The following is a 26,326-nucleotide window of genomic DNA, read 5'->3' as shown; positions in this document are numbered from 1 at the left end:
AGCTGCAGTTTAAAACTTAGCTCTGCTGTTTACTAATTGTTGAAACTTGGCTCTGATTTCCCAGAATTCTGTATTACTAATACCACATTGTTGTAATTATCAATAACCAGAAGCATCTTTTAAAAGATTTATTTGAGAGAGAGAAAGAGAGCGTGAGTGCATACACGAGCATGTTGGGGGAGGGGGAGGGAAAGAGACTCTCCAGCAGACTCTGCACTGAGCACAGAGCCTGATGTGGGGCTTGATCTCAGGACCCTTGAGATCATGAGATGAGCCAAAACCAAGAGTTAGACACTCAGCGGGCTGAGCCACCCAGGTGCCCACAGAAGCATTTTGTACACATAAATCACTTTGTTAATTTTTGCCTAATATCTTATAATTCATATTGAGTCATCAGTGTTCAATGTACATTCACCATATGTCACTATATTATAGATGCTGAAGAGACCACAGTGAAGTCAATGTGTCTAGTGTCTCAAAGCTTACAGTTTGGGGTATATGGAATGTCAAAATGTTGAGTCTCGGAAAGATTTCATTTAAAACCGTTTTAAAGGGGGAAATATTTTTCTGTTCACATTCATAATTCTTTTCATATTGGTAGCCAGAATAATTTTATGAAGGTGATGCAGTGATTGAATTGTACTGTGTTTGATATTTCTTGGGAACATATGAAATATTAAAGGGAGAGTCTCAAAGTTTTTGAGGAGCTAGAAGTATTTCAGCCATCTGTTAAATCACATTGTGTAGTGAAAAAATAGCCCTAATGTGATTAACTGTTAATTGCATTCATAATAATTTAAACTAATGGCTTATTTATTTTTTCAGGTAAAGAGCATGGTGCATCATTTATATTTTAATGATAAACTTGATGCACCAAGGAAAAGTCGTTTTCCAGAACGTTTCATGGATGACATTGCTGCTCTTGTCAGCACAATTGCTAGTGATATAGTTTCACGATTTCAGAAGGTAATGATAACTTTTTAAAAAATTAAATCTCTATAAAGCTCACATTATACTATCATACTTTTATATGTTTTTGCTTTTTATTCTGCTTTCCAGGACACAGAAATGGTTGAGAGACTCAACACAAGCCTTGCATTCTTTCTCAATGATCTGTTGTCTGTTATGGATAGAGGATTTGTCTTTAGCCTTATTAAGACCTGCTATAAACAGGTAATGCATAACTAGTAATAATTAACAAATAATTTAAACACGGTGTTTGCTGTTTTTAGAGTTGCAGCTAAACAATCTTCAAGAACACACTCATATACTGATGTTTTTAAAAAGCAGCATTTTTCTTTTTAAAAAGGATTTATTTTCAGGAGGGGCAGAAGGAGAGGCTCTGAGAGAGAGAATCTCTGGGGCACCTGGGTGGCTTAGTCGGTTAAGCATCTGACTCTTGATTTTGGCTCAGGTCATGATCTCAGGGTCCTGGGATCGAGCCCCGTGTCAGGCTCCCTGCTGAGCTGGGAGTCTGCTTGTCTCCCTTTCCCCCTGGCCCTCCCCCTGCTGTCTCTCCCTCTCATTCTCTCTTAAATAAATAAATCTTTAAAAAAAGAAATAAAAGCAGAGTATTTTTATTAGTAAGGCAAAAATAAATTTCATTTGTTTTATGAGGACACAGTCCTATGGCAAGCTGATATCTGTACAGCTGACTTTTCCTTGGTTTTACTGGCCCAGTCATAACTCTTCGTTCCCATTCTGAAGCAGATCATCAAGTCACTAGTCTAAATGTTAAGCAGCCCTGTGGGTGCCTGGGTGGCTCAGTCAGAAGAGCATGTGACTCTTGATCTCGGGTCTGTGAGTTTGAGCCCCCCATTGGGTGTAGAGATTACTAAAAAAAATAAACTTTTAAAACAATTTGGAAAAAAAATAAATGTAAAGCAACCCCCACGATGCCATGCAAGAGTACTAGTTACACTGAATGAGCAGCCAAATGAACTTTTTTGTATATTTATTGGGTGATTTTTATTTTTATTTATTTATTTATTTTTTTAAGATTTTATTTATTTATTTGAGAGAGAGAGAATGAGAGATAGAGAGCACAAGAGGGAAGAGGGTCAGAGGGAGAAGCCAACTCCCCGCTGAGCAGGGAGCCCGATGTGGGACTCGATCCTGGGACTCCAGGATCATGACCTGAGCCGAAGGCAGTCGCTTAACCAACTGAGCCACCCAGGCGCCCTGGGTGATTTTTAAAGCAGCTGCATTTAGCTGTATAGTTCTCCTAATGTAGACCTAGACATTGTAGAGTTTAGGATCATGGACAGATGCTTACCCAAATCCCCAGTGTCAGTCATTATGTTGCTTTTATTATTTTTTAAATTTACTTATTTTTTCCATTATGTTGCTTTTACTAAACTAAAAGCATCCTGGAACTTTTCTACAAAGAGCTGACTTTAGCTTAAAATTTTTATCAACTGATTAATGAAATGTGTCTTTTGGAAAACATTAGTTATTGGTCCTGATAGGCCATTTAGGTAATGAGCTGTATAATCATCCTAGAATTACCTTTTAAAGGAAGTTTAAAAATATGCAGCTCTTAGGGTCCTATCCCAGCATTATTGAGGAGTTTGGAATCATGGGGGTGGGGGGGTGGGCATGTGGGGGCACAGTGCTTGTGCAGCATTTCTGAGAATTGCTGGTCCACAGGCTCATTTCTGAGAATTACTGCTTTAGAATGCTGTTTGGCAGTCTAATATTTAGAATTTTGTAGATCTATCAGCTGCCTTTATTGTATGTTCCATTGATTGATTAATTGATTGATTTACTTCAGAGAGTGTGCATATGAGTGGGGGAGGGGACATACGGAGATGGGGGGAGAGAGAGACTCCTAAGCCGACTGTGCGCTGAGTACAAGCCCAATGTGGCGTTTGATCCCACAACCCTGAGATCATGACTTGAGCAGAAAGCAAGAGTTGGATGCTCAACCAGCTGATTCATCCGGGTGCCCCTGTATGTTCCTTTTAATAGAGAAGTTAAAACTACACATGGGCACTGACCCACCTGCAGATATTTGCAGCAGTATGTATTATTTTTCTTTCCCCCCAAAATTTCATGTTCTGTTGCTCCTCAAATCTTGTTGTTATTCTTCAAGCATTGATTTCCTGTGTTTGCCAAACACTGAGCTAGACCCTAGGGATGCCAAAGCTATTAAGTCAGTGTATATATGTCTCTTCAAAGTAGCTTATCATGTAGCTGGGTGAATAGACAAAGAGGTAATTATAAATACAGATTAACACAGCTGCTGCTTATCCAAAGAATGGATCAGTTCTTTTATGAAGTTAGTTTGGTGGTATACTTTTCCTTCATAAAGTGCATCTTTGAGAAGTGGAAGTATTAATCCTATATTGGAAATACAAAGAATATGACTTTTAGCCTAGTCAGTGGATTTGTAAATCTTAAATAGATCTTCTAGTTCCCCATTTTTTATTCTAGCAGTAACTCTGGAAGAAGTGGATACTGTTGTTTACACCACAAAACCCAAAACTGCCCACTAAATACTTCACCTGTCATTCTGGTGTTGGCTTAGAGAAATGATAAATTCAATTGGTGTTCTTTTATTTATGTAATGCTTACAAGGTATCTTCAAAGCTTTATTCATTACCAAATCCAAGTGTGCTGGTGTCCTTGAGACTGGATTTTCTGCGAATTGTCTGCAGCCATGAGCACTACGTTACATTGAACCTGCCCTGCAGCCTGCTTACTCCACCTGCATCACCATCACCTTCTGTTTCTTCTGCAACATCTCAGGTATGCAAAGTGTCTGAAAAAATTTTTTTATAGAGCTCACTTTTGTAAGAAAGCATTCTGAGCCCTGGAATAAATGATAAGAAAGACTGTTGAATAATAGCTGTGTGATAGGCTCCATAGTAAGTGCTTTATAAATATTATTTGCTCCTTAGAGTAATGCTAGGAAGTAAGTTCTATTATTTTCATTTTACATATGAAACACAGAAGAGTCATGAACTTAGCCAGGGTTACACAGTCATAGGTGGCAGAACTAGACATTGACTCAAGGCACATGTTGACTTTATTCTAGAGCCCAAGGTCTTAACTACCATGTTGTACTCCTCTTACAGATTTATGCACATCCATGTGAGTGAATTCACTTAGGTAGGCCATTTCGTTGTTTTCACAAGTTGGGTTTTCTTGAAGCAGATGCAAGGTTGTCTTGAGTTTGGGATAGAAGATGTTTATTAGGGATCAGTACCTGTGGAAGGCAAAGAAGTGAAGCCTAATGTAGCAGAGAAAGAAGTCAAACTGTGGGGCAGTCCTGAGAAAGCCCTGCCTACTGCCCTTGTGCCTAGAAAACCCAAAGGAAACTAGGTGGTTGTTCATAGGGTTTTATTGGGTGGCAGCAGACTTCAACAGCTAGTAGTTTCTTTGGGGGGGGGGGCGGAGGTTCCTTTTTTAAATGTAAATTCAATTAATTAACATATTATTAGTTTCAGAGGTAGAGTTCAGTGATTCATCCGTTGCATAGAACACCCAGTGCTCATTCCATCACCCAGTTACCCCATCCCCCTACCCACCTCCCCTGCAGCAACCCTCAGCTTCTTTCCTATGCTTAAGAGTCTCTCATGGTTTGTCTGCCTCTCTGATTTCATCTTGTTTCATTCTTCCCAGTTTTTTGTTTTTTTTTTTTACTAACCAGAATCATGCTGTATGTATTGTTCTTTGGTGTGCTTGTTGGAGATGTTTTCAGCCTAGCTCATTCCTTTTATCCATTCTGTATTCTGCAGAAATAGTGTCACCTTTTGGGTTGCTTCATTCTGCTGTTATAATTATGCCCACTTTTGTGCAGAAACTTGAGCATAGGGGCTGGAATTTGAGGGGAAGAGTGCCAGTTTGAGCCCTTGGCAATCTGAGGTGAAGGCCTATTGACTTGGCATCGAGCAGGTGGCAGACCGTGCATGCTGACTCGGGCAAGAGGTTGGCTGGACTGGGAATTTGGGACCCACAGGCCAATGGCATCATGTATGACAGGGACGTGGCTGGTTTTGCTTTTAACTTTTGCTTTTCTGGGAAACTGTATCTCTCCTTCTATTCTAAATGAAAGCCTTGCTGGATAGAGTATTCTTGGCTGTAGATTTTTACCTTTGAGCAGCTGGAATTGATTGTGCCCTTCCCTTATGGCCTGCAGAGTTTCTGCTAAAAAACCCACTGATAGCCTTGTGGGGTTTCCTTTGTATGTCACTGCTTTCCTTTCTCTTTCTTGCCACTTTTTTTTTTATGATTTTATTTATTATTTATTTGATGGAGAGAGACACAGCAAGAGAGGGATCACAAGCAGGGGGAGTGGGAGAGGGAGAAGCAGGCTTTCCACGGAGCAGGGAGCCTGATACGGGACTGGATCCCAGGACCCTGGGATCATGACCTGAGCCGAAGGCAGACGCTTAATGACTGAGCCACCCAGGCGCCCTCACTTGCCACTTTTAAAATTCTCTCTTTATCACTGCTTTTGGCCATCTTATTTACTTTGTGTCTTTGTGCAGACCTCTTTGGGTTGGTTTTGTTGGGGGCTCTCTGTGCCTCCTGGATCTGGATTTCTCTGTCCTTCCCCAGATTCAGGAAGTTTTTAGCTATTATTTCTTCAGACAAATCTTCTGCCCCCTTTTCTTGCTCTTCTCCTTCTGGGATCCCTACCATGTGACTGTTAAGCTTGACAGTATCGCTGAGTTCCCCGGGTCTGTTCTCATTTTGCGTATTTTTTTTTCCCCTCTCATCTGCGCAGCTTGATTACTTTCCATTACTCTGTCCTCCAGGTGGCTGATCTGTTCTGCTTCCTCTCATTTGCTGTTTATTCCAGGTGGTCTATTTTTATTTCCATTTAGTGAGTCCAATAGCTCTAGTTGGTTCTTTTTTACGTCTCCTATCTCTTGGTGGAGGGTCTCATGGAGGTTCTGCACTCTTTTCTCAAGTCCAGTGAGTATCGTTATGAACATTACTTTAAATTCTCTATCAGACATATTACTTATCTCCATTTCGCTTAGGTCTCCTGCTCGCTCTGATTTTGTTCCACTCTTTCATTTGGGACATACTCCTCTGTCTCCTCATTCTATTTATTGCTGTATCTGTTTCTCTGTGTTAGGAAAGTCAGCTACGACTCCCACACTTGAAAGTAGTGGCTTTATGAAGAAAAGGTCCTGCAGCGCAATGTCTCCTTTTCACCAGAAAATGGTGCTTCAGGGGGGTGTCTCCTCTGTGTGTTGCTACAGGAGTGTCCTACCGTTGTGGCTGGGATGTGTTTGCCTTCAGTCCAGCCTGCGATGGCGCTCTGCCTGTTGTGGGCAGAGTCTGGTGCCCACGGTGTTAGTGGGCCGGTCTGGGGCTGGCTTGGGCTTGAGTTGAGTCAGAGCAGGTGTTTGCCACAGATGAAGTAGCACTAGACTGCAGGCACTTTCCCTGTGTTGTCCCCTGAGAAGCTTTTGTTGGTGGGTGGGGCCTGCAGTCTGACCAGGTGCCTGCCCCCAGACACTGCTGGGGTCACAGTCGGACGGGTGTGTGGTTATCGTCCCCTCTTCCTGGGGCAGGACTCACTCCGGAGCGGTGCTGGCCTTGTCTGGGCCGCGCACACACTGCCAGACTTATGGCACCACTTTGACGGGATCTTGCCAAGAGCAATTGGAGGGGGTGGATCTGCTTCGCTGTGGCCTCTTGTCTATGCCGGGCTGCGGAGAGTCTGTTCTGCCAGTTTTCAGGCTGCTTTCTGTGTTATTTATGCTGATGTGGGTTCTCTCTAGGCGGCCACGCAACAAGAGGTGAGCCCAGGGACGTCCTACTGCGCCACCTTCCCAGCAGCCTCTCAACAGCTAGTAGTTTCTGTCAGGACAGAAAGGGGTTATATCATAGCAATTATTTTGTTTCCTATCATACAGTTTGAGATAAAGAGATTTTCTGGTTTTAGTATCAGAGAAGCCTGGTTCTTCCCTCTAGTGAAACATTCTTTCCGCTCTGTAATTTCTGAGGCAGACAAGCTGCTTTCTTAATCTCTTCATGTTTAAAGTTATCTTAACTTTTTGTAATGTTGTTTTTGAGTTATTTAATTCCTGGATGTAATTCCCTAGCCTAGATCAATCTCAGATGCATGATAAAAAAAATTTTTTTAAACTTTACCTTGATTAGAAAACATGAGAGAGCACCCATAACTTTTCATTTTACTTTTACGAAAAATCTTATGGATTGGCGTATTTCACGTACTCTTTTACCTGGCTAGCATACGCTTCTTCCTGTAACAGATGAGGCTGTGTCTTCTGCTTTCTTCCCACATCCTCTGCCAAAGATGTGGCTATCCAGTGAAGAACAAATTAATCATAATATAGTTCCTAAAACCTTTAATGAAACACATTTGTTTATATCTAACTCCCTCTGAACATCTCATTCAGCCAAGAAGTTAATAGAATTCTTTCCATTCTCTTGCTCCCCTTGTTTTTTATCTAACTACATTAATTTCATTCTAATAGACGATAGAGACCTCACTCTTTCTGGGGGGAGGGTGCAAGAATAAGCTTATATACTTATTAGGAAGATGATTTCTCTGTAGAGAAATCTGAAATCTGTTCTAAAAAACCTCATATGGATGGTCTTGAATATGAATTAGAGGGGGATGAGATTACAATCTTGAACTATATCTTGGGGAAATGCTATTTTGCAGTATTAAAAAAAACTATGAGTGAATCACAAAATGATAGTAATTTTCTAAAGGTAGTATTTTCTCTGAAAAACAATTTTACTGGTATTTGGACTTTCTCTGGAAACCAGTAACTTTGACTATAAATATGTCTTTTGTACTCAGCAGTAAACGCGTAATATATCATTTGGGTTTAGTTGCTTTTTTTCTCCTTTAGGGTATGATATTGAAACATTAAGTGGCTAAAAGAATAAAGAAAAGAAAGATGGAAAACTTTCAATCTGAGAAAAAAGAAATAGGAAATACACTTGGGGCGCCTGGGTGGCTCAGTCGGTTAAGCGTCTGCCTTCGGCTCAGGTCATGATCCCAGGGTCCTGGGATCAAGCCCCGCGTCGGGCTCCCTGCTCAGTGGGGAGCCTGCTTCTCCCTCTCTCTCTGCCTGCCGCTCTGCCTACTTGTGTTCTCTCTCTCTGTCAAATAAATAAATAAAATCTTAAAAGAAAAAAAAAGAAAATACACTTGATCTTAGCCAAAAATCCGAGAAGCGATAGGAAATAGAAAATAATTAAAAGTGTTATTTCATCATAGTTTCCTATACCAAAAGTAAGAGCAGTTACTTTCTCCAATTTTAGTAATAGTAATGTAAAATAAACTACCCTGGGTGAAGTGTATCTTACTTTGAGATAATGCTCATACTGCATTTGTTGTAATGTTCTGTCTATAGGATGTTTTGTTGCACAGCTATTGTAGTTTTGTTCTATCTCACTCCCAAACAGAGTTCTGGATTTTCCACAAACATACAAGACCAGAAGATTGCAAATATGTTTGAATTATCTGTGCCTTTCCGCCAACAGCATTATTTGGCAGGACTTGTGTTAACAGAGCTGGCTGTCATTTTAGACCCTGATGCTGAAGGGTGAGTAGACTTATTTTGCCTTGGGAATAGCAATTTGCTTTTGGATAATGGGACAGAAGTATCGCACTTATATTCCTAAGAATCAAAAGAGTACTCTTTACTACTCTTCATCTACTTCTGTATTCACTAAGTTCCATACCCGTGTTATCTGCATTTCACTGATTTTAAGAAAGCCATTTTTTCATACTTCATCATCTCTGAACTTGAGGTTTGTTTTGAAATCAGTGGTGTATCATGGTTTATTTGATAGCATTTGTTTTTCCTTATTCATGGTTACAAAAAATATTTGTGAATATAAGTAGGTAGACTCTTAGATTTGTTGATACACAGTAGGCACATTTCAGTTGAGGAAAATGGACTAGTTTTCTATTCCTTGTAAGGAAAATTTATTGTTTGCCATTATACTGTGTAGCATTGTATTTCAAAATATGCCCTATAAACAAATATTCTTAGGTTTTAAGAATTTCCAAAGTTGTATACACTTGTACAGGATTTTTAGAAATTGATATAGTAAAGAAAGGGCATATTCTCTGATGATTTGAATTTATAGAAATAGCTTTAGTGTTGTGGTCTAGCATCCCTAGAGAGTACTTCTATCTTAATAATTGTTTTAAAAAAATCCATGTAATCATAAATCCTTTAGGTAATGGTCACTTTTAAAAAATCCTCCTAATAGGATCTTTTGGAGTTTTTTAAAAAGTTTTATTTAAATTCCAGTTAGTTAACATGCAGCACAATATTAGTCTCAGGTGTACAATAGAGTGATTTGACACTTCCATAACAATACCTGGTGCTCATCCCTGCAAGTGCTCTCCTTAACCCCCATCACCCATTTTACCCCTCCCCCCACCCCCCTCCCCTCCGGTCACCAGCAGTTTGTTCTCCGTAGTTAAGAGTTAAGAGGCTGGGTTTTTTTGCTTATCTCTTTTTTTCTTTGTTTGTTTTGTTTCATAAATTCCACATATGAGTAAATTCATAGGGTATTTGTCTTTTTCTGATTGACTTATTTTGCTTAGCTTTATACCCTCTGGATCCATCCATGCTCTTGCAAATGGCAGGATTTCATTCTTTTTTATTGCTAATATTCCAGAGTGTGTGTGTGTGTGTGTGTGTGTGTGTGTGTGTGTACACCACATCTTCTTTATTCATCTGTTGATGGACACTTGGGTTGCTTCCATATTTTGGCTATTATAAATAATGCTACAATAAACATAAGGGTGCATATATAAATTTTTGAATTAGTGTTTTTGTATTTTTTGGGTAAAATCCAGACCTTTAAGATTTATTTATTAGAAAGTGCACATGTGTGCACAGGAGGTGGGGGCAGAGGGGGAGGGCGGGGAAGAGGAAAAGAATCCCAAGCAGACTGTGCTCAGCATAGAGCCCACTGTGGGGCTCGATCTCATGGCTCTGAGACCATGACCTGAGCCAAAACCAAGAGTAGGATCCTTAACCGACTGAGCCACCCAGGTGCCCCTACATCTGGACTTTTAATAATGGTCCTCAAAGCCCTGTTTAGCTGGCTCTTGGTCCTTTTGCCACTGTCTTCCCCCCCCACATACTAAAATCTAGCCATGCCGGTCCTTTTCTTCTGTTTCTTTAATACGTCGAACTCATTCCTACCTTACGGTATTTGCACTTGGATTTTTTTTTCTCCGCCTAACAGTGCTCATGTTACCCTAAGACTGTCATGTGCCCTGTGATTCTTCAGGTCTCCGCTCAGATAGCATCGTCTCAGGGAGGCTTTCACTGGCCACCCAATCAAAATGATAGCCACACTGCCCTGCCACAGTCATTCTTAAACATATATTTTTTCTTTTATTTTCCACAAAGCATTTCTCTGAAATTTGCTGCTTAATTTCTGTCTCTTCCCATTAGAACGTGATTTCATGAGAGCACACACTTTTATCTTTTTTGTTTGCTGTTGTACTTCCAATGCCTTAACATTGTGTCTGGCACAAGGTGGATAAATACACATTCATAAATAGATGTTAAGTCAGTGATATATGAGTAATTGACTTTGGGAGACTTACATCCCATCTCTAAATTTTATATTCTTTAGTGATATACAGATAAAATATAACATACATTGTCTTAGGTAAGTACTTGAGAGGAATGCTTTTCTTTTTACTTCATCTGCTTGCTAATAAGAATAACTCCTTGAGTGGCAGTAATATGTTTTAATATTGATCAAAGATTTGCTCTTTAGAAACTTTGATTATAGTTAAAAAATTAAGACTATGAAACAATATGATTACATGCTGATTTTGTAGCGCATAATTCTATAGAAAATCAGTACCTTTACTGCATTTGTGACACTGAATTATTATTTTTGCGTCTGTGTTTCTCTCTGACAATAGCAAACTCTTTTAAGAACAGGGACAGTGTCTTATCCCTAACACTTAAAATAGGATATTGCAGGTCCTGCATAAACATATATTTAATAACATGTGATTGAGTAATGTAGACCTGTGAAAAGGCTTATAAAGATGATTGGGTAGAGCTTATTGGTAGGTTAGGGTCGGGCTGGTAGCTACACAGCTAAGGAATACACACCCGGGTTTGGGAGTCATCATTGGTAATGCAAAAATTCAGAAGGGAGAACATAAAAACCAAATGACCAGAATCTGAGACTTGGGTGAAATGAGAGAGAGAGTATGAGGACAGGGTGGGAACTATTTGGAGAAAAAATTGAGAAAAGATAAGATGACAGCGTCGAGTAGAGAACTGGAGAATAAAATCTGAGATATGTCAGTTAGATGTGGTTCTTGACAGTGTTTAAAAATACACTTTCTGAATAAAAATCTCAAAGGAAGAAGAAAGAATCTCCAGCTAGATTGCATATATAGCAATGTAAAGCGGCACATAAGATGAAGGGCTCTGGTTTCCAATCCCAGCTTTGAAATTGGCTATGTGATCTTAAAAGAAATAAGAGCTAGTATTTACCGAGGAAGGCAGTGTACAAGGCAGTGTGTTAATTAAGTATGTTACATAAATTATGCAACTTAATTCTTATAGCCACCTTATGAGGTAGGTAATTACCCTCTTACTGTAGGTAGGGAAACAGAGAAGGTAAGTAACTCTAAGAAATTATTTAGTTATTAAATAATGAAACTAGTACAGTGCCATGTTGTAAGCATTCAAAAACTGTTAGTTCCAAAGAAAGGGAGTAGATAGTAGGAAGTAAGTGGAAACAGCTGCTATGGACTGTACATTTAGGAAGTTTATTACTGGAGAAATTATTGTAATAGTTTATTACTCAGAGAGAGTATATAAGGTAGAAGAGACTAGTTTCAAGTGAACATGTGTTTTCAATATAGGAAAGGCTTATTTGAAAGAAGAGAAAGTTTTAGTGAGGGGGGCATTGAAGCTGTTGAAGACGCGTGGGGTTCATTAAACATAATGGAGAAATTACTTTTTGAGAGAAGTACAACTTTTTCTGAGACAAAAGGAATGAGAGAGATAAATGTGGAGATGTGTTAAAGATCTGGCTAGAGCAAATTCAGAATGGCTTTTCTTCCCTAAAAATCAGAAGTCGGAGGTAAGATCTTTTTCTGAAGCGGATGGTGAGAGGCTGAAGGGGAGAATGAGGTGTGGAACTGCTGCCAGGTGTAGCCCTAAAGGCCTGTCGACGTTGGCCAAGTGTTTAATTAGAATAGTTGGCAGAGTCAAAGCACCTTCAATCCGAGAAGAGGCCAAAAAAAAAAAAAAAGTGATGTGTTTTAGCCCAATTGAAACTCAGGGGATTGAACCTATAGAAGGTGTATGGCACAAACAAGGTAGATGAGCAAGGAAGTTGAGTTTAAATCCGAGAAGTCAAAGACAACCCCCCCAGCCTATGGACTGCATAATCCATCAAGTAGAGGATTTTTCTTTTAGAAAAAGGACATAAAAGTTTATTTTTGGCAAATGTGAAAAGATCTAATATGAAATAAAATTTGAAGCTACTTAAGATTTTTTTTTGCTTTAAAATATAACCATAACTGGTCTTAAGTTATTTAATATGAATATATACTAATAAGGAGTTAATATAAAAATAATTGAGATTTACTTTTAGGTGAATTTGTTTAGCATTTCTTTTTCCCCTCCATCTTTACTTTATACGGAGAGACATTTGTTAATTTCATAATGAGAAGCGTTTCATAGGAATACATGCAAATATGTGGCAAAGTTTAAGTTAAACAAAATTGATTCAGTACTGTGACTTACTGTTTGCTTTAAAGATATTAACTAATCTCTGTGACCTTAGTGCTGCTGCTGCTTCTTCATCTTCTTTTTAAATAGACTGTTTGGATTGCACAAGAAAGTCATCAATATGGTACACAATTTACTGTCCAGTCACGACTCAGACCCACGGTACTCTGACCCCCAGACAAAGGCGAGGGTGGCCATGTTGTATCTACCTCTGATTGGCATTATCATGGAAACTGTTCCTCAGCTCTATGACTTTACAGGTACTTCGTATATTTAAAACACGTCTTAAAGGAAATCTCAGTGTTGCAAAGTATTAGAAATATCTCGAGGCTAAAGATCTTATTTTAGGAAAAGAAATACAAGGAAATGTACACTGGCATAAATAAACTGTAAATATTTAACCATATTACTGAATGACTTTTGACTACATCAGAGAAATCACTGCAAGCTTTCCTCAAGTAGTTCTTACGATGAATTTTAAAATAATGATTTATAGCACTTCTGTACCTACCTATTAGAAAATAGATTTTTGGTATGAGACTGTACTGTTCATCCCAAAAAATGTATATAAAAAAACAGGGCAGATGTCTCCCACCTTTAGTCTCTTTTATATTCATATATATATAATTGAAATTAATATTCACCTGAATAACAAAAATTAGGTTTTTGTTAACACTGGGCTAATAAGTTGAAGTTATGTTGCTTTTTAAAAACTAGAACTCACAAAGTTTTACTGCTCTTGCTTTCCATATTTAGAATTTCTTGAATTCCTTCATTTGTCCTAAAGAAAACCCTGTAGTTTACATTTAAGAAAACATTTAAGAAAACAAAAACAGGGCGCCTGGGTGGCTCAGTCATTAAGCATCTGCCTTTGGCTCAGGTCATGATCCCGGGGTCCTGGGATTGAGCCCCACATCGGGCTCCCTGCTCTGCAGGAAACCTGCTTCTCCCTCTCCCACTCCCCCTGCTTATGTTCCCTCTCTTGCTGTGTCTCTCTCTGTCAAATAAATAAACAAAATCTTTAAAAACAAAAAAACATTTACTGAGTACCTATTACATATTAAGAACCTGAACAGAGCTGGTGATACAAAGATAACCAACTCTGTGTCTTTAAGGGACTGGTAGTTGAGTAGTTCAACTGCTATTTTGATTGCCAAAGTGGGCTTCCTAATCTGAAGGCAGAGATGTTTATATTATTATATCTTCTTTGACTAGCAACTTCTCTACAAAACTATAAATTGTTACTGTAGGAATGAGTTAATGTTTACTGTTTAAAATAAGAAAATCTAATGATAAATATTACTTCTTAACAGGCTTTTCTTTTAAAGAGTAATGGAGAATAGGGAATTGCATGCTCAATAACTGTTAATTAACCTAAATGGAAATTTGGTTGTTTATTTTGGGATTATTTGTTTTTCCAGAAACTCACAATCAACGAGGAAGACCAATTTGTATAGCCCCTGATGACTATGAAAGTGAGAGCGGAAGCATGATAAGCCAGACCGTTGCCATGGCAATTGCAGGAACATCAGTTCCTCAGCTAACAAGGCCTGGCAGCTTCCTCCTTACATCATCGGTAAGAACAACCTCCTGCAGAAGTTTTTTCTAGAAAGACAGATATTTACAAGGATGTACCCTTAAATAACATTGTTTATTAGCTGATGCAAGAGTACTCTTGAGTTTCATTTACTTTGTGGAAATATTAAGGTTCTGAGAATATTGCTTATCTTGTACTGAGTTGTTTTAAAAATTAATTCCTCAAGGTTTATGGTTGCTCTGTATTCCATCATTCAGAATTTTGGAAGTTACCTTATTATATATGGCCTATTTTCTTTATTTTCAAAATACATTTTGTTCTTCAACCCTAAGAAATATTTTCAGTTGTTTAGCAATTAAGAATATTTTTTTTAATCTCTGAAGATTTATACTGTTTCATGTTGAATAAAATCAATAGGTACTCTGCCCCTGTAATTTATGCCCCCTTAAAGAGGGAAGGATATGGGAGCAGAGAGGAAACAAACTGCCAGTAGAGCCAGATCAAGTTCTAAAAGACTTTCTTTCAGAAAAATGCGAGAGTACTTACAGAAGCTGTCCTGACAACTTCAAGTTTTATTGAGATAGTTTACATATCAAAAGACTCACCCATTTTAAGTGTACAGTGTCATGGTTTTTAATGTATTTACAGAGCTGTGTGGCCACCACCCCAGTCTAAGTTTAGAATATTTCCATCACCCCAAGAAGAATGCTTAGGCCTATTAAGAGCCACTCCCTATTTCCCCCCAGCCCTAGGCAGCAACTCACCTACTTTCTCTGTGTATCTGTATAGATTTGCCTATTCTGGACATTTCGTATAAATGGAATTATACACTGTGATCTTTTGTGTCTGGCTTCTTTGACTACATGTAAAGTTTTTGAGTTTCACCCACGTTGTAATGTGCATCAGCACATCTTATTTTTTTTCTTAATTGCCAAGTAATACTCTTTTGTATTGATATACCAGATTTTTATCCATTTGTCAGGCGATGAACCTTTGGATCCTTTCCAGTTTTGGGCTGTTAAGAATAATGCTGCTAACAACATTTGTGTACACATATGTTTTTATTTCTCTTAAGTAGATACATAGAAGTGGATTTGCTGGGTCATATGGTATCTCTCTGTGTAACATTTTCAGACACTTCTAAATTCTTTTAAAAGTGGCTTCCCCATTTTACATTCAGCAATAAAGGAAAATTCCTGTTTCTCAAATCCTCACCAACACTTGTTACTCTCCTTTTTTATTGTAACCACCTTGGTATAGAGTAGTATCTCATTGTGGTTTTGATTTGCATTTCCCTAATGTCTACTAATGTTGAGCATCTGTTCATTTGTTTATTGACACATCTTTTTTGTCTGTCTTATTTAGAGAAAAGTTCATCCATCTTCCTTGCCATTTTAGTATTGTGTTACTCATTTTCTTGTTATCAGGTTGAGAGAGTTCTTCATATATTCTGAGTACTAATCCCTTATCAGGTGATTTGCAAGTCTCTTCTCCCATTCTGTGTATTATCTTTTTGCTTTCTTCATGGTGTCTTTTGAAGTGCACAGGTTTTTAATTTTGCTGAATTCCAATTTATCAGTTTTCTTTTATCACTTGTACTTTATAAATTTTGTATGCATAATATCAAAAGTACATGCACAATTAAGGTATCGTAATAGAAGAAACAATAGTGTACCCACTACCCAGCTTCAGAAATAGAACATTGCAAATTCCTTGAAAGTTCCCAGTCTGCCCTCAATTCAGTCCCTGTCTCCGCCCAGAATGACCACTGTGGTCAATTTTGTTGACCTTCCTTTTCATTTTTTAAAGCTTTTCTTGTGTATAATATACTACATATTAAAAAGTACATGAAACATAAATGTACAAATTTACAAAATATTGTAAAATGAACACCTATGTAACCACCACTCAGGACAAAATATAGAATGTTGGCTGCCTTTCAGAAATCTCTAGCATGTTCTTCCCCACCACAGCTATCCACCAAGCCACCCTCTATCCTGACTAATGAAGTAATTGCTTAATTTTGCTTATAGTTTTATCATTCAACTTTGCACCCCTAAATACTGTAATTTAGTTTTGTTATATTTTTAATTTTCATCCATGTTATAAAATGTAGCTATAATTTACTGATTTTTATTTCTGTATGTCTTTAAATTGTCTATAGATTAATTTATTTACCTCTTCTAGGCTTAGATGCATAAATGGCTTCTGGTCTTTGGTTATTTGAAATAGTAATCCTATAGATTTCTTTACATGTATGGTATGTGTGTATGTGTGTATATATGCTTTTATTTAGGTTATTTCCTAGGAGTAGAATTTGCTGGGTTATAGAATATGTATGTATCTTTATACCAGATATACCTGGGTATTTTTCCAAAGGGTTTATCTCAATTTATACTTTACCTACAGTATGAGAGTTCCCATTCTTTCACATGTTCATCAGCATTTAGATTTTTCAGACTTGAAAATTTTTGTCAAGCTGGTAATTTATAGTTGTATCTCATTTCAGTTTTCGTTTTCCTGATGCCTTATGAGGGTATGCACTTCTTTATATACATGTTGGCCTTTTGAATTTTCTCTTTTGAGGTTCTAGAGTTTTTCCCATTTGCCATTTGGTTGTCTGCCTTTGTTTATGATTTGTATGAGTTTATTTCTGGATCAAGCCCATTGTCAGTTATAAGTGGTTCAAATATTTCTTGTGTGTGTGTGTGTGTGTGTGTGTGTGTGTGTGTGTGTGTGTCTTGCCTTTATCACATACTTAATGGTGAATTTGGTGATTAGAGTGTCTTACTTAAAACACTTAAATTTGTCAGTCTTTTTTTTCCTTTACAGCTAGTGTTTTTTGTATCTTTAAAATTTTTTTCCCTATTCCAAGATTTTGAAAATATTTCCTATGTTATTTTTTAAATGCTTTTTTGTTCTTTTATATTTAATCCTAAAATCTACCTGGAATTTTTTATGAACAGTAGAATCTGGGGATTCGGGTTTGTTCGTTCGTTCATTCATTCATTCACTTATACCGAATTATTGCAGCACTGTTTATTAAAAGATTATTTGGCCTACTCCTCTAGAGTCCTACCTCAGTATGGTCTATCATGTAGAAAAAGTCCTCATGCATATAAAAAAAATTTGTCTTTCTACATAAATTTTAGAATCAGCTTATGCTGTTCCACTAAAGAAACAAAAAACAGTGAGCCTGTGGGGATTTTGGTTGAGATTATAATGAGTCTATGGATCAGTTTTGGTGAAAATTGATATTAAATCTCTTAATCCTTGAATATGATAGATCTCCCCATTATTTAGGTCTTCTTTAACATCTATGAATATATAAACTTTTATAGGTTTCATTTTTTAGAAATATTTTATTCATTTGAGAGACAGATTACAAGCAGGGAGAGAGGCAGAGGCAGAGGGAGAGGGAGAAGCAGACTCCCCACTGAGCAGGGAGCCTGATGTGGGCTCAATCCCAGGACCTGGAGATCACAACCTGAGCCTACGGAAGACGCTTATCCATCTGAGCCACCCAGGATCCCCTATGGTTTTCACTAAAGAAACCTAGTACATCTTTTATAGTTGTGGTTTTGGTCCTTGTTTTTATAATATTATAAGATTTAAATAATACATACAATTATATGTAATCTTATAAATGTCATCTTTTTCGAAAATTCTTTTTTCCAACTGTTGATTAATTTTTGTGGAAATAGAATGAATTTTATACAGTGATGCTTATTTCCAGCAGAATTGCCAAACTAATAACATATGTATAGATTTTTTTTCTACATACACAATCCTATCATCTGTGAATAATGGCAGTTTGTTCCTTACTTTCAAGTTTTTTTCATAACTTGTTTTCCTGGCTAGAACTTCCAGTACGGTTGTTAAATTCAAGTGGCAATAGCTGGCATCCTTAATGGGGGAAACTTGCAACATTTCATTCTTACACATATGTGGTATAGTTTTGGGGGGATTTTTTGGTTTGGGGTTTTTTTTTAAACTCTCCTTTGTTACAATATGGAAGTCTTCTTTCTGTTCCTGGTTTGCTAAGAGTTTTATTTTTTAATTATGAATAGGTGAGTTTTATTATGCTTCCTTTGAATCCATTGAGACGCTCATGTTATTTTGCTTTTAAATCTTTTACTGTGACCTCTTTCAATTGATTTTCTAATGTTAAATCTACCTTCAATTGCCAAATTAAACTGATTTTTTTCCAGGATTGTATATTAATGGATTTTGTGTGCTGTAATAATGATCTTTACAGGTTTTGGAATCAGGGTTAGGTCAGCCAATTTAAATTTAAAAGGGAGTTTACCCTTTTATTCTGTTCTCTGTGAGGACTTGTTTAAAATTGCAGTTATTTCTTACTGGAATATTTGGAGAACCTGTGGGTGATGCCATCTGTACTTGTAGTTTTCTTTTTTGAAAGTTTAAAAATTACTGATTTAATTTCTTTAATGACTATAATACTGTTCAAGTTTTCTATTTCCTTTTACACTGATTTTTGTAAATTTTACTCTAGTAGAAATTAAAATTTATTGGCACACAAAGTTCAGATATCTTCTACAATCTTTTTAAAGTCTGTGCCATCTGTAGTAGAGATAAGTGGTTTCATTTCTGTGACGGGCTTTTTGTACCTTTTGTCTTATATCAGTCTCAACAGAAATTTGTGTATATCTTTAGTCTTTATAAAAACCAGTTTGGGGGCATGTTGATCCTCCCTTTTGATTATTTATCTTCTTTATTTACTGTCTTCTATTTTCGGATTTATATTGTTCTTTTTCTAACTTCTTGAGATGGCTGCTTAACTCACTAATTTTCATCATTTCTTCTTTGGTACATATTATAAGCCTGTACATTTTCCTTTAATTATTGTTTTAGTTACATGCCACAGCTTATATGTAGCATTTTTATTATTTAGTTCAAAAATATATCTAAATTGCATTATGATTTTTTTTAGAATTTTAGGCTGTAAGTTTTTGTTTTAAAATATCTAGTCATACATGAACAGACGTTTCTCCAAAGAAGACCTACAAATGGCCAACAGACACATGAAAAAATGCTCAACATCACTTGGCATCAGAGAAATCAGATGTTGGTGAGGATGCAGAGAAAGGGGAACCCTCTTACGCTGTTGGTGGTAATGCAAGCTGGTGCAGCCACTCTGGAAAACATGGAGGTTCCTCAAAAAGTTAAAAGTAGAGCTACCCCACCAATTGCACTACTAGATATTTATCAAGAGGATACAAACATAGTGATTCAAAAGGGCCCATGCACCCCAATGTTTATAGCAGCAATGTCCACAATAGCCAAACTATGGAAAGAGCCCACATGTCCATTGACAGATGAATGGATAAAGAAGTTGTGTACACACACACACACACACACACACACACACACACACTGGACTATTACTCAACCATCAAAAAGAACGAAATCTTGCCATTTGCAATGAAATGGATGGAACTAGAGAGTTTTATGCTAAGCAAAATGAGTCAGAAAAACAAATACATGATTTCAGTCATGTGGAATTTAAGAAACAAAAACAGATGAACCTAGGGGAAGGGAGGGGGAAAAATAAGATGAAAACGGAGAGGGAGGAAAATCATAAGAAACTCTTTAACAATAGGAAAAACCTGAGGGTTACTGGAGGGGAGGTAGGTGGGAGGATGGGGTAATTAGGTGTGATGGTCATTAAGGAGGACACTTGATATAATGAGCACTGGGTGTTGTATGCAACTGATGAATCACTAAATTCTACCCCTGAAACTAATAATTCAGTATATGTTTACTAAATTGAATTTAAATAAAAAAATTTTAAAAAGTTCTAGTCATAGGGTGGGGCGCCTGGGTGGCTCAGTCAGATAAGCATCCAACTTTTGATTTTAGCTCAGGTCATGATCTCAGGGTTGTGAGATCGAACCCCACATCAGGCTCTGTGGTGGCAGAATATAGAGCCTGCTTAAGATTTGATCTCTCCCTCTGCAGCCCCATATTTATTTATTTATTTGTGTGTGTGTGTGTGTGTGTGTGTGTGTGTAGTCAGGAAAATTTTTCATAATCCCCATGTTTCTGATTTTGGCCTGATTTTATAATCAGAGAACTTTGTGTAATTTCACTTATATTTGTAGTAACTGGTTTTATGGTCTTGTATATAGTCAGTTTTTGCAAATAGCTCGTGTATTTGAAAATGCATATTCTTCATTGTCCTATATTTGTCCATTATACCTATTATTTCAAATTTATTAATCTTATTGTTTAAACCTTTTTTTCTTTTTACTGAATTCTGTCTGCTTCTTCTAATACCCCCCCACTACAATCATGTTTTTTTTTTAATAACTTGTCATTTTGTCAGGTTTAGTTTCCTTTGAGGTCTTATTATGAACTTTACATTTTTTGATGGATTGCATCTTTTATCAACATGAACTGTAGTACTTTTTTTTTCTTTTTGCCTTCAAGTCTGCTTTTGTATATTAGTATAGTTATGCTAGGTTTCTTCTGAGATATGAGTTTTTCCACCCTTTACTCTCAACATTTTTTTCTTATGTTTTAAATTTTGAAACTTATGTTTTGGATGTCTTTTATAAGTAGCATGTAGTTAGATTTTGTTTTAAATTTTTAAAATCTGCTTATTTTTGTCTCACTAGAGTTTTTTAAAATCCATTTAATTTAGTATAACTAAATTTAATGTGAATTTAATGTACTTAACATTTTAAATTTTACTTCATATTGTCCCATCCCTTCTGTCTCTTTTGTCTCCTTTATTGTCTTATATTTTTTTTCTCCTTCCGTTTTTTTCCTCATTTTACTTTTTCCTTTCTACTAGTTTGGAAGTTAAACATTGTTTGTATTCTTTTTGTGATTGTATTACAAATCACAGTATGCTTCCTTGAATTAAAGCCCACTCTAATTTAATCATTACCTTTACCTTCACATTGGTCAATAGAAGGCTCTCAGAACAGGTTGCCAATTTATTTACCTTTCTCCCTACTTAAATGCTATTTTCAGGCATTTTTAATTGTATATATCATTAAACTTCACAAAACATTGTTACTACTTTTATGGCTATAGAAATTTAATTATCATTTAGATTTGTCCATGTGTTCACCACTGTATTTGCTCTTTTCCCAAATTTGTAACCTTTCATAAGAAATATTTTTCTTCTTTTTGAAATATATCCTTTAGAATTTTCTATGCTATGGTGATGAGCTCTGTGTTTCCTTGAAAAATGTGTGACCTTCATTCTTAAGGTTTTTGTTTTTTTGAAATAGCATCTGAGTTTCCTGTTTTCTTCCAGCATGCTAAGGACATTGTCTCTACTGTGTTCTCATTTCCATTGCTGATTTTTCCCCCTCTTCTTTATGATATTCTCCCTAGAACTGGTCTTCTGTGGTTTCTCTCTGTTCCATCTAGTTTTGAATATTTATCCTGCTTGGTATTTTTTGGACTTCTTAAATCAGTGGTTCAGCATCTTTCTTCAGTTCTATGAAATTCTCAATTATTTATGCCCAAATATGTCCTCTTCTCCATTCTGTCTCTCCCCTTTTTGCATTCCAGTTCAACATACGTTAGTCTTCTTTATCTCATCCTCTGTGTCTCTGCTCTTGTTCTGTGTAGCCCCTCTTTTTGTTGACCTGTGCTTCGTGCTGGGTTGTTTCTTTTGATCTATCTTCCAGTTTATTAGTTCTCTCCTTAGCTGTATCTAATATTACATTAAACCAATCCATTGGGTTCTTAATTCAGTTATTGTATAATTTGGCTAAGTGAATTTAGGTGAATTCACTTACATGTGCACGGATCCATGAGAGGTAGTGAACATAGATAAGTGCTCAATCTCTCTCTAGAGCCACACTTTCTGCATTTGAGTCTTGGTCCCACTCTTTACTGCAAAATACCTGTACAAAATACTTCTTGGTGTCTTGGTTTTCTTGTCTATAAGATGGTTTAAGTAATAATATTCATCTCTTTGGATGGGTGCGAGGAATAAATAAGTTCATATGCATAAAGTTTTCAGTACAGTGAAGAGCACAGAGTAAGCATCATACAAGAGTCAGCTGCCATCATTTTGATCATCCCGGACAGCAGAGGGATTAGGGTGGTAGTTGAGATCATGACACCAGCGGTTAAGTACTTCCTTTGTCTTTTTCTCTCAACATCCCTTCCACTGCTTTCTTATTATTTAGTATATTTACTTCACCAAATATTAGAATGTAGTGTAATAGAAAAATATAGAAGAATATGAGATTTGGTGTCCGGTTAACCTGGACTAAAATCCTGGCTTACTTTCTAGCTTTTCATTTCCTTACCTGTAAACTAGAAATAACCGTAGTTAGTACCATCTCATAAAATCATTGTGAGCATTAAACATGAAAAAAATGATTGGCATAGTGCCTGGCACATTTCAAATTTTGTTATGTTTTGTCATCATTGTCATCGTTATTGTCATCCTGTATTCTTGTCTGTAAAACTGAGATGATACAACTCACTTGGTAATATTGTTGGAGGATGGAATGAAATAACGTATGGAAAGAGCTTAGCATGATGACTGGAGCAGAATAAATACAGAATAAATGGTATTGTAGACAAGTTTTTATTCTTAGTTTTCCATTTATGTTTCACATACTGTATACTATTGCAGACTGAAGACTGAAAATAGCACCTTCACCTTATCTGCTCTAACAGTGGCCCTTGAGAGGAAACTGTGGTTCTCTAAACCTGATCAACATTTTTTTTATTACTTTCTATTCTTATATCACTTTTACTGAGTGCTTTTTTCCTTTAACCATATTACATCAAACATGATGAAAATAGATACATTAGTTTTAATAATAGGATCTTTTAGCTTTGTCCCTTGATGTTTATTTATTGTCTGCTGGAAGCACTACCATAAATTAAAACAATCTTTCAATCCCGGGAAAAGTTTATTAAAATTCAGGACCTTAAGTTTAAAGTTCTCTGTGACTTATTCAGGTATTGTCTAAATCAAACGGTGGGGCTTTTTTAAAAGATTTTATTTATCAGAGAGCGAGAGGGAGAGAAAGAGAGAGCCTGATCTCACAAGTGGGGGGGAGGGACAGAGGGAGAAGGAGAAGCAGGCTTCCCACTGAGCAGGGAGCCTGAGGCAGTTGTTGATCCCAGGACCCTGAGATCATGACCTGAACCAAAGGCAGACGCTTAACCAACTGAGCCACCCAGGTGCCTCTTCAAATGGTTCTTTATAAATATTTGCTTTTTTAAGCAATTTTTGTTTTATTGTATTTAGAAGAAAACACCTAACAACCCCCCAGAAGAAACGGCCATTGATCATTCTGTCTCATTCTACTATTCTTTATTTTCAGAGTGGCAGGCAACACACTACCTTTTCGGCAGAATCCAGTCGGAGCCTTTTGATTTGTCTACTTTGGGTTCTCAAGAATGCAGATGAGACGGTTCTACAAAAGTGGTTTACAGATCTCTCAGTCCTACAGCTAAACCGGCTACTAGATTTGCTTTATCTCTGTGTATCTTGCTTTGAGTACAAAGTAAGTGATCACTATGCCATTGCAGAGAAGAATGAGAAAGCAAACATCATGTGGAAAAGGAAGAACAAAAGTTCCTCAATGTCTCTTCTTTTCTAATGTTTAAATTTTAGGGAAAGAAAGTATTTGAAAGAATGAATAGTTTGACCTTTAAGAAATCAAAAGACATGAGAGCAAAGCTTGAAGAAGCTATTCTTGGGAGCATAGGTGCTAGGCAAGAAATGGTGCGCCGAAGCCGAGGACAGCTTGGTACGTACACAGTATCTTCTCCTGGTGAGAATTTTTTCAGTTTCCTTGAACTATATATTATAGTGATCATTGTTGCAAGTCTTCAAAGATTCTACACTTTTTTAAGTGTTTTTCATTTTTTGTTTGTTTGTTTTAGAAAGGAAGGGGGGTGAGGAGCAGAGGGAGGATGGAATCTTAAGCAGGCTCCACACATGGAGCCTGATGCAGGGCTTGATCTCACAATCATGAGATCGTCACCTGAGCTGTAATGAGGAGTCAGATGCTTAACTGACTGAGCCACCCAGGCGCCCCTTAAAAAGTGTTTTAAATGAAACGGTGAATTTACTTGAGTAACCACTTCTTTGTAGGAATTCAATTTAGAGTTCTAAACAGGGTGAGCATATTTCCTGAGTTGTTCTGGAGAGTCCCGGTTTATTACTGTTGCCCTTGTGTGATTATTAATAGCACCCCTCCCCCCTTTTAAGACTTTTCAAAAGCAGTTTTAGGTTCACAGCAAAACTGAGCTAACAGTACAGAGATTTCCCGTATACTCCCTAACACACATGCATTGCCTTCCCCGCTGTCGATATCCCCTGCCAGAGTGATGACTTGTTAAACTTGGTACAGAACCAGCACTGACACATCATTATCATCTAAAGGCCATAGTTGACATTATGGTTCAGTCTTAGTGTCATACTTTCTACATAGCATCATTTTTTACTCTTAAAAATTTCCTATTTGGCACAATAAATTAAAATACCCAGTATTTAAGGGAAATATATTGTCCATCAGACTCAAATATCAGAGAGAGAAACAGGTTAATAGCATTTGAGGCCTGTTTTCTAATCCCAAGTACTGCTATCCATTAGCCATATAACCTTGGCCAAGCCACTTAATCTCACTTTCCTTTTCCTTATCCACTTGTGATTGTTTTGAGAACTTAGAAGGTAGTTTAACTAACTGATCTTATCGTATTTGTAGTGACTGTGTGTGTAAACATTTCCTAAATTCTAAAGTGACAAATAATAGTGTTGCTGAGAGCTCCTTAAGGTCAGGGACATGGTTTAGTCATCTGTGTATATGACACATGCTAATAGGTCAATATATATTTTATGCACATTTACGTGAATTTTTTTTTTTAAGATTTTATTTATTTATTTGACAGAGAAAGACACAGCGAGAGAGGGAACACAAGCAGGGGGAGTGGGAGAGGGAGAAGCAGGCCTCCCGCCGAGCAGGGAGCCCGATTTGGGGCTCAATCCCAGGACCCTGGGATCATGACCTGAGCCAAAGGCAGACGCTTAACGACTGAGCCACCCAGGCGCCCTACATGAATATTTTTAAGGTTTTCTGATAGACCATGAACACATAAACACGTAGACATCATTTATCTATGTAAACTTAAATATCTTTTATATGCTATCCAGTATATTTGGAATTTCATAAGAATACAAAACCTTTGCCTTTGGAATTAAGAGAACCATTTTTTTTTTCACTTTGAATTTATATACAGTCTAAAGTGTACTTAACAGATTTTCTTTTAACTCCTTTATTACATACAACAACCCTCTAAAATATGAAAATGAACTTTTATTTAGGTCATTTAATTATCACCAAAATCTAATGAATGATTATCCCTACCTTTAAGTTAAAGAAAATGAAACTCACCAGAGGTAAATAACTTGCCTAAGATCATAAACTAAGTGACAAAACCAGGCTCTTTTGACTTCCAGTGTAGTGCTCTATATTATACCACAGCTCTTTCTAAGGTTTAATGTCAGAGAGAGTGGAACTGTTAAGTGTATGTTACGTTTTTAAGCCTGTGGCCTTAGGACAGCTATCTTTGAATATAAGAATTGAAGTTCTCTATGTGGAATCTAAAATAAATAAATGAATAAATTCATAGATACAGAGAATGGATAGGTGGTTGCCCTGGGTGTGGGGCGAGGGATGGGCAGAGTGGATGGAGGAGGTCAAGCGGTATAGACTTCTGGTTATAAAACACATAAGTACTAGGGATGTAATGTACAGCATGGTGCCTACAGTTAATACTGCATGGTATGTTTCAAAGTTACTAAGAGAGTATGTCTTAAGGTCTCATCATAAGAAATTATGTGTGGTGATGATGTTAACTAGATTTATAGTAGTGATCATTTCATACATATATTGAATCATGCACCTGAAACTAAAATAATGTTATATGTCAATTAATCTTATTTTTTTTTAAAGATTTTACTTATTTATTTGACAGAGAGAGACACAATGAGAGAGGGAACACAAGCAGCAGGAGTGAGAGAGGGAGAAACGGG

At 37.0% G+C, this 26,326-nt stretch overlaps 1 protein-coding gene across 10 annotated transcripts in view; it reads left to right on the top strand.

Moving 5' to 3' along the window:
* DOCK7 (dedicator of cytokinesis 7) overlaps positions 1–26,326 on the top strand; it is a 220,646-nt gene that overhangs the window by 149,059 nt on the left and 45,261 nt on the right. For 6 of the 10 annotated variants that reach the window (XM_035727291.1, XM_027620931.2, XM_027620922.2 and 3 more), the window contains 8 exons: positions 826–966; positions 1,060–1,173; positions 3,580–3,750; positions 8,407–8,546; positions 12,831–13,000; positions 14,162–14,316; positions 23,610–23,792; positions 23,903–24,062. In XM_035727291.1, the coding sequence (XP_035583184.1) occupies positions 826–966; positions 1,060–1,173; positions 3,580–3,750; positions 8,407–8,546; positions 12,831–13,000; positions 14,162–14,316; positions 23,610–23,792; positions 23,903–24,062 (1,234 nt within the window). The remainder of the gene's footprint in view (positions 1–825; positions 967–1,059; positions 1,174–3,579; positions 3,751–8,406; positions 8,547–12,830; positions 13,001–14,161; positions 14,317–23,609; positions 23,793–23,902; positions 24,063–26,326) is intronic. The other 4 variants (XM_027620950.2, XM_027620940.2, XM_027620913.2 and 1 more) reach the window with 1 other exon arrangement.

The sequence above is a fragment of the Zalophus californianus genome, chromosome 4 (genome assembly GCF_009762305.2).
Source record: "Zalophus californianus isolate mZalCal1 chromosome 4, mZalCal1.pri.v2, whole genome shotgun sequence".
NCBI classification, from domain to species: Eukaryota; Metazoa; Chordata; class Mammalia; order Carnivora; family Otariidae; genus Zalophus; species Zalophus californianus.
This window is presented reverse-complemented; position numbering and strand designations above follow the sequence as displayed.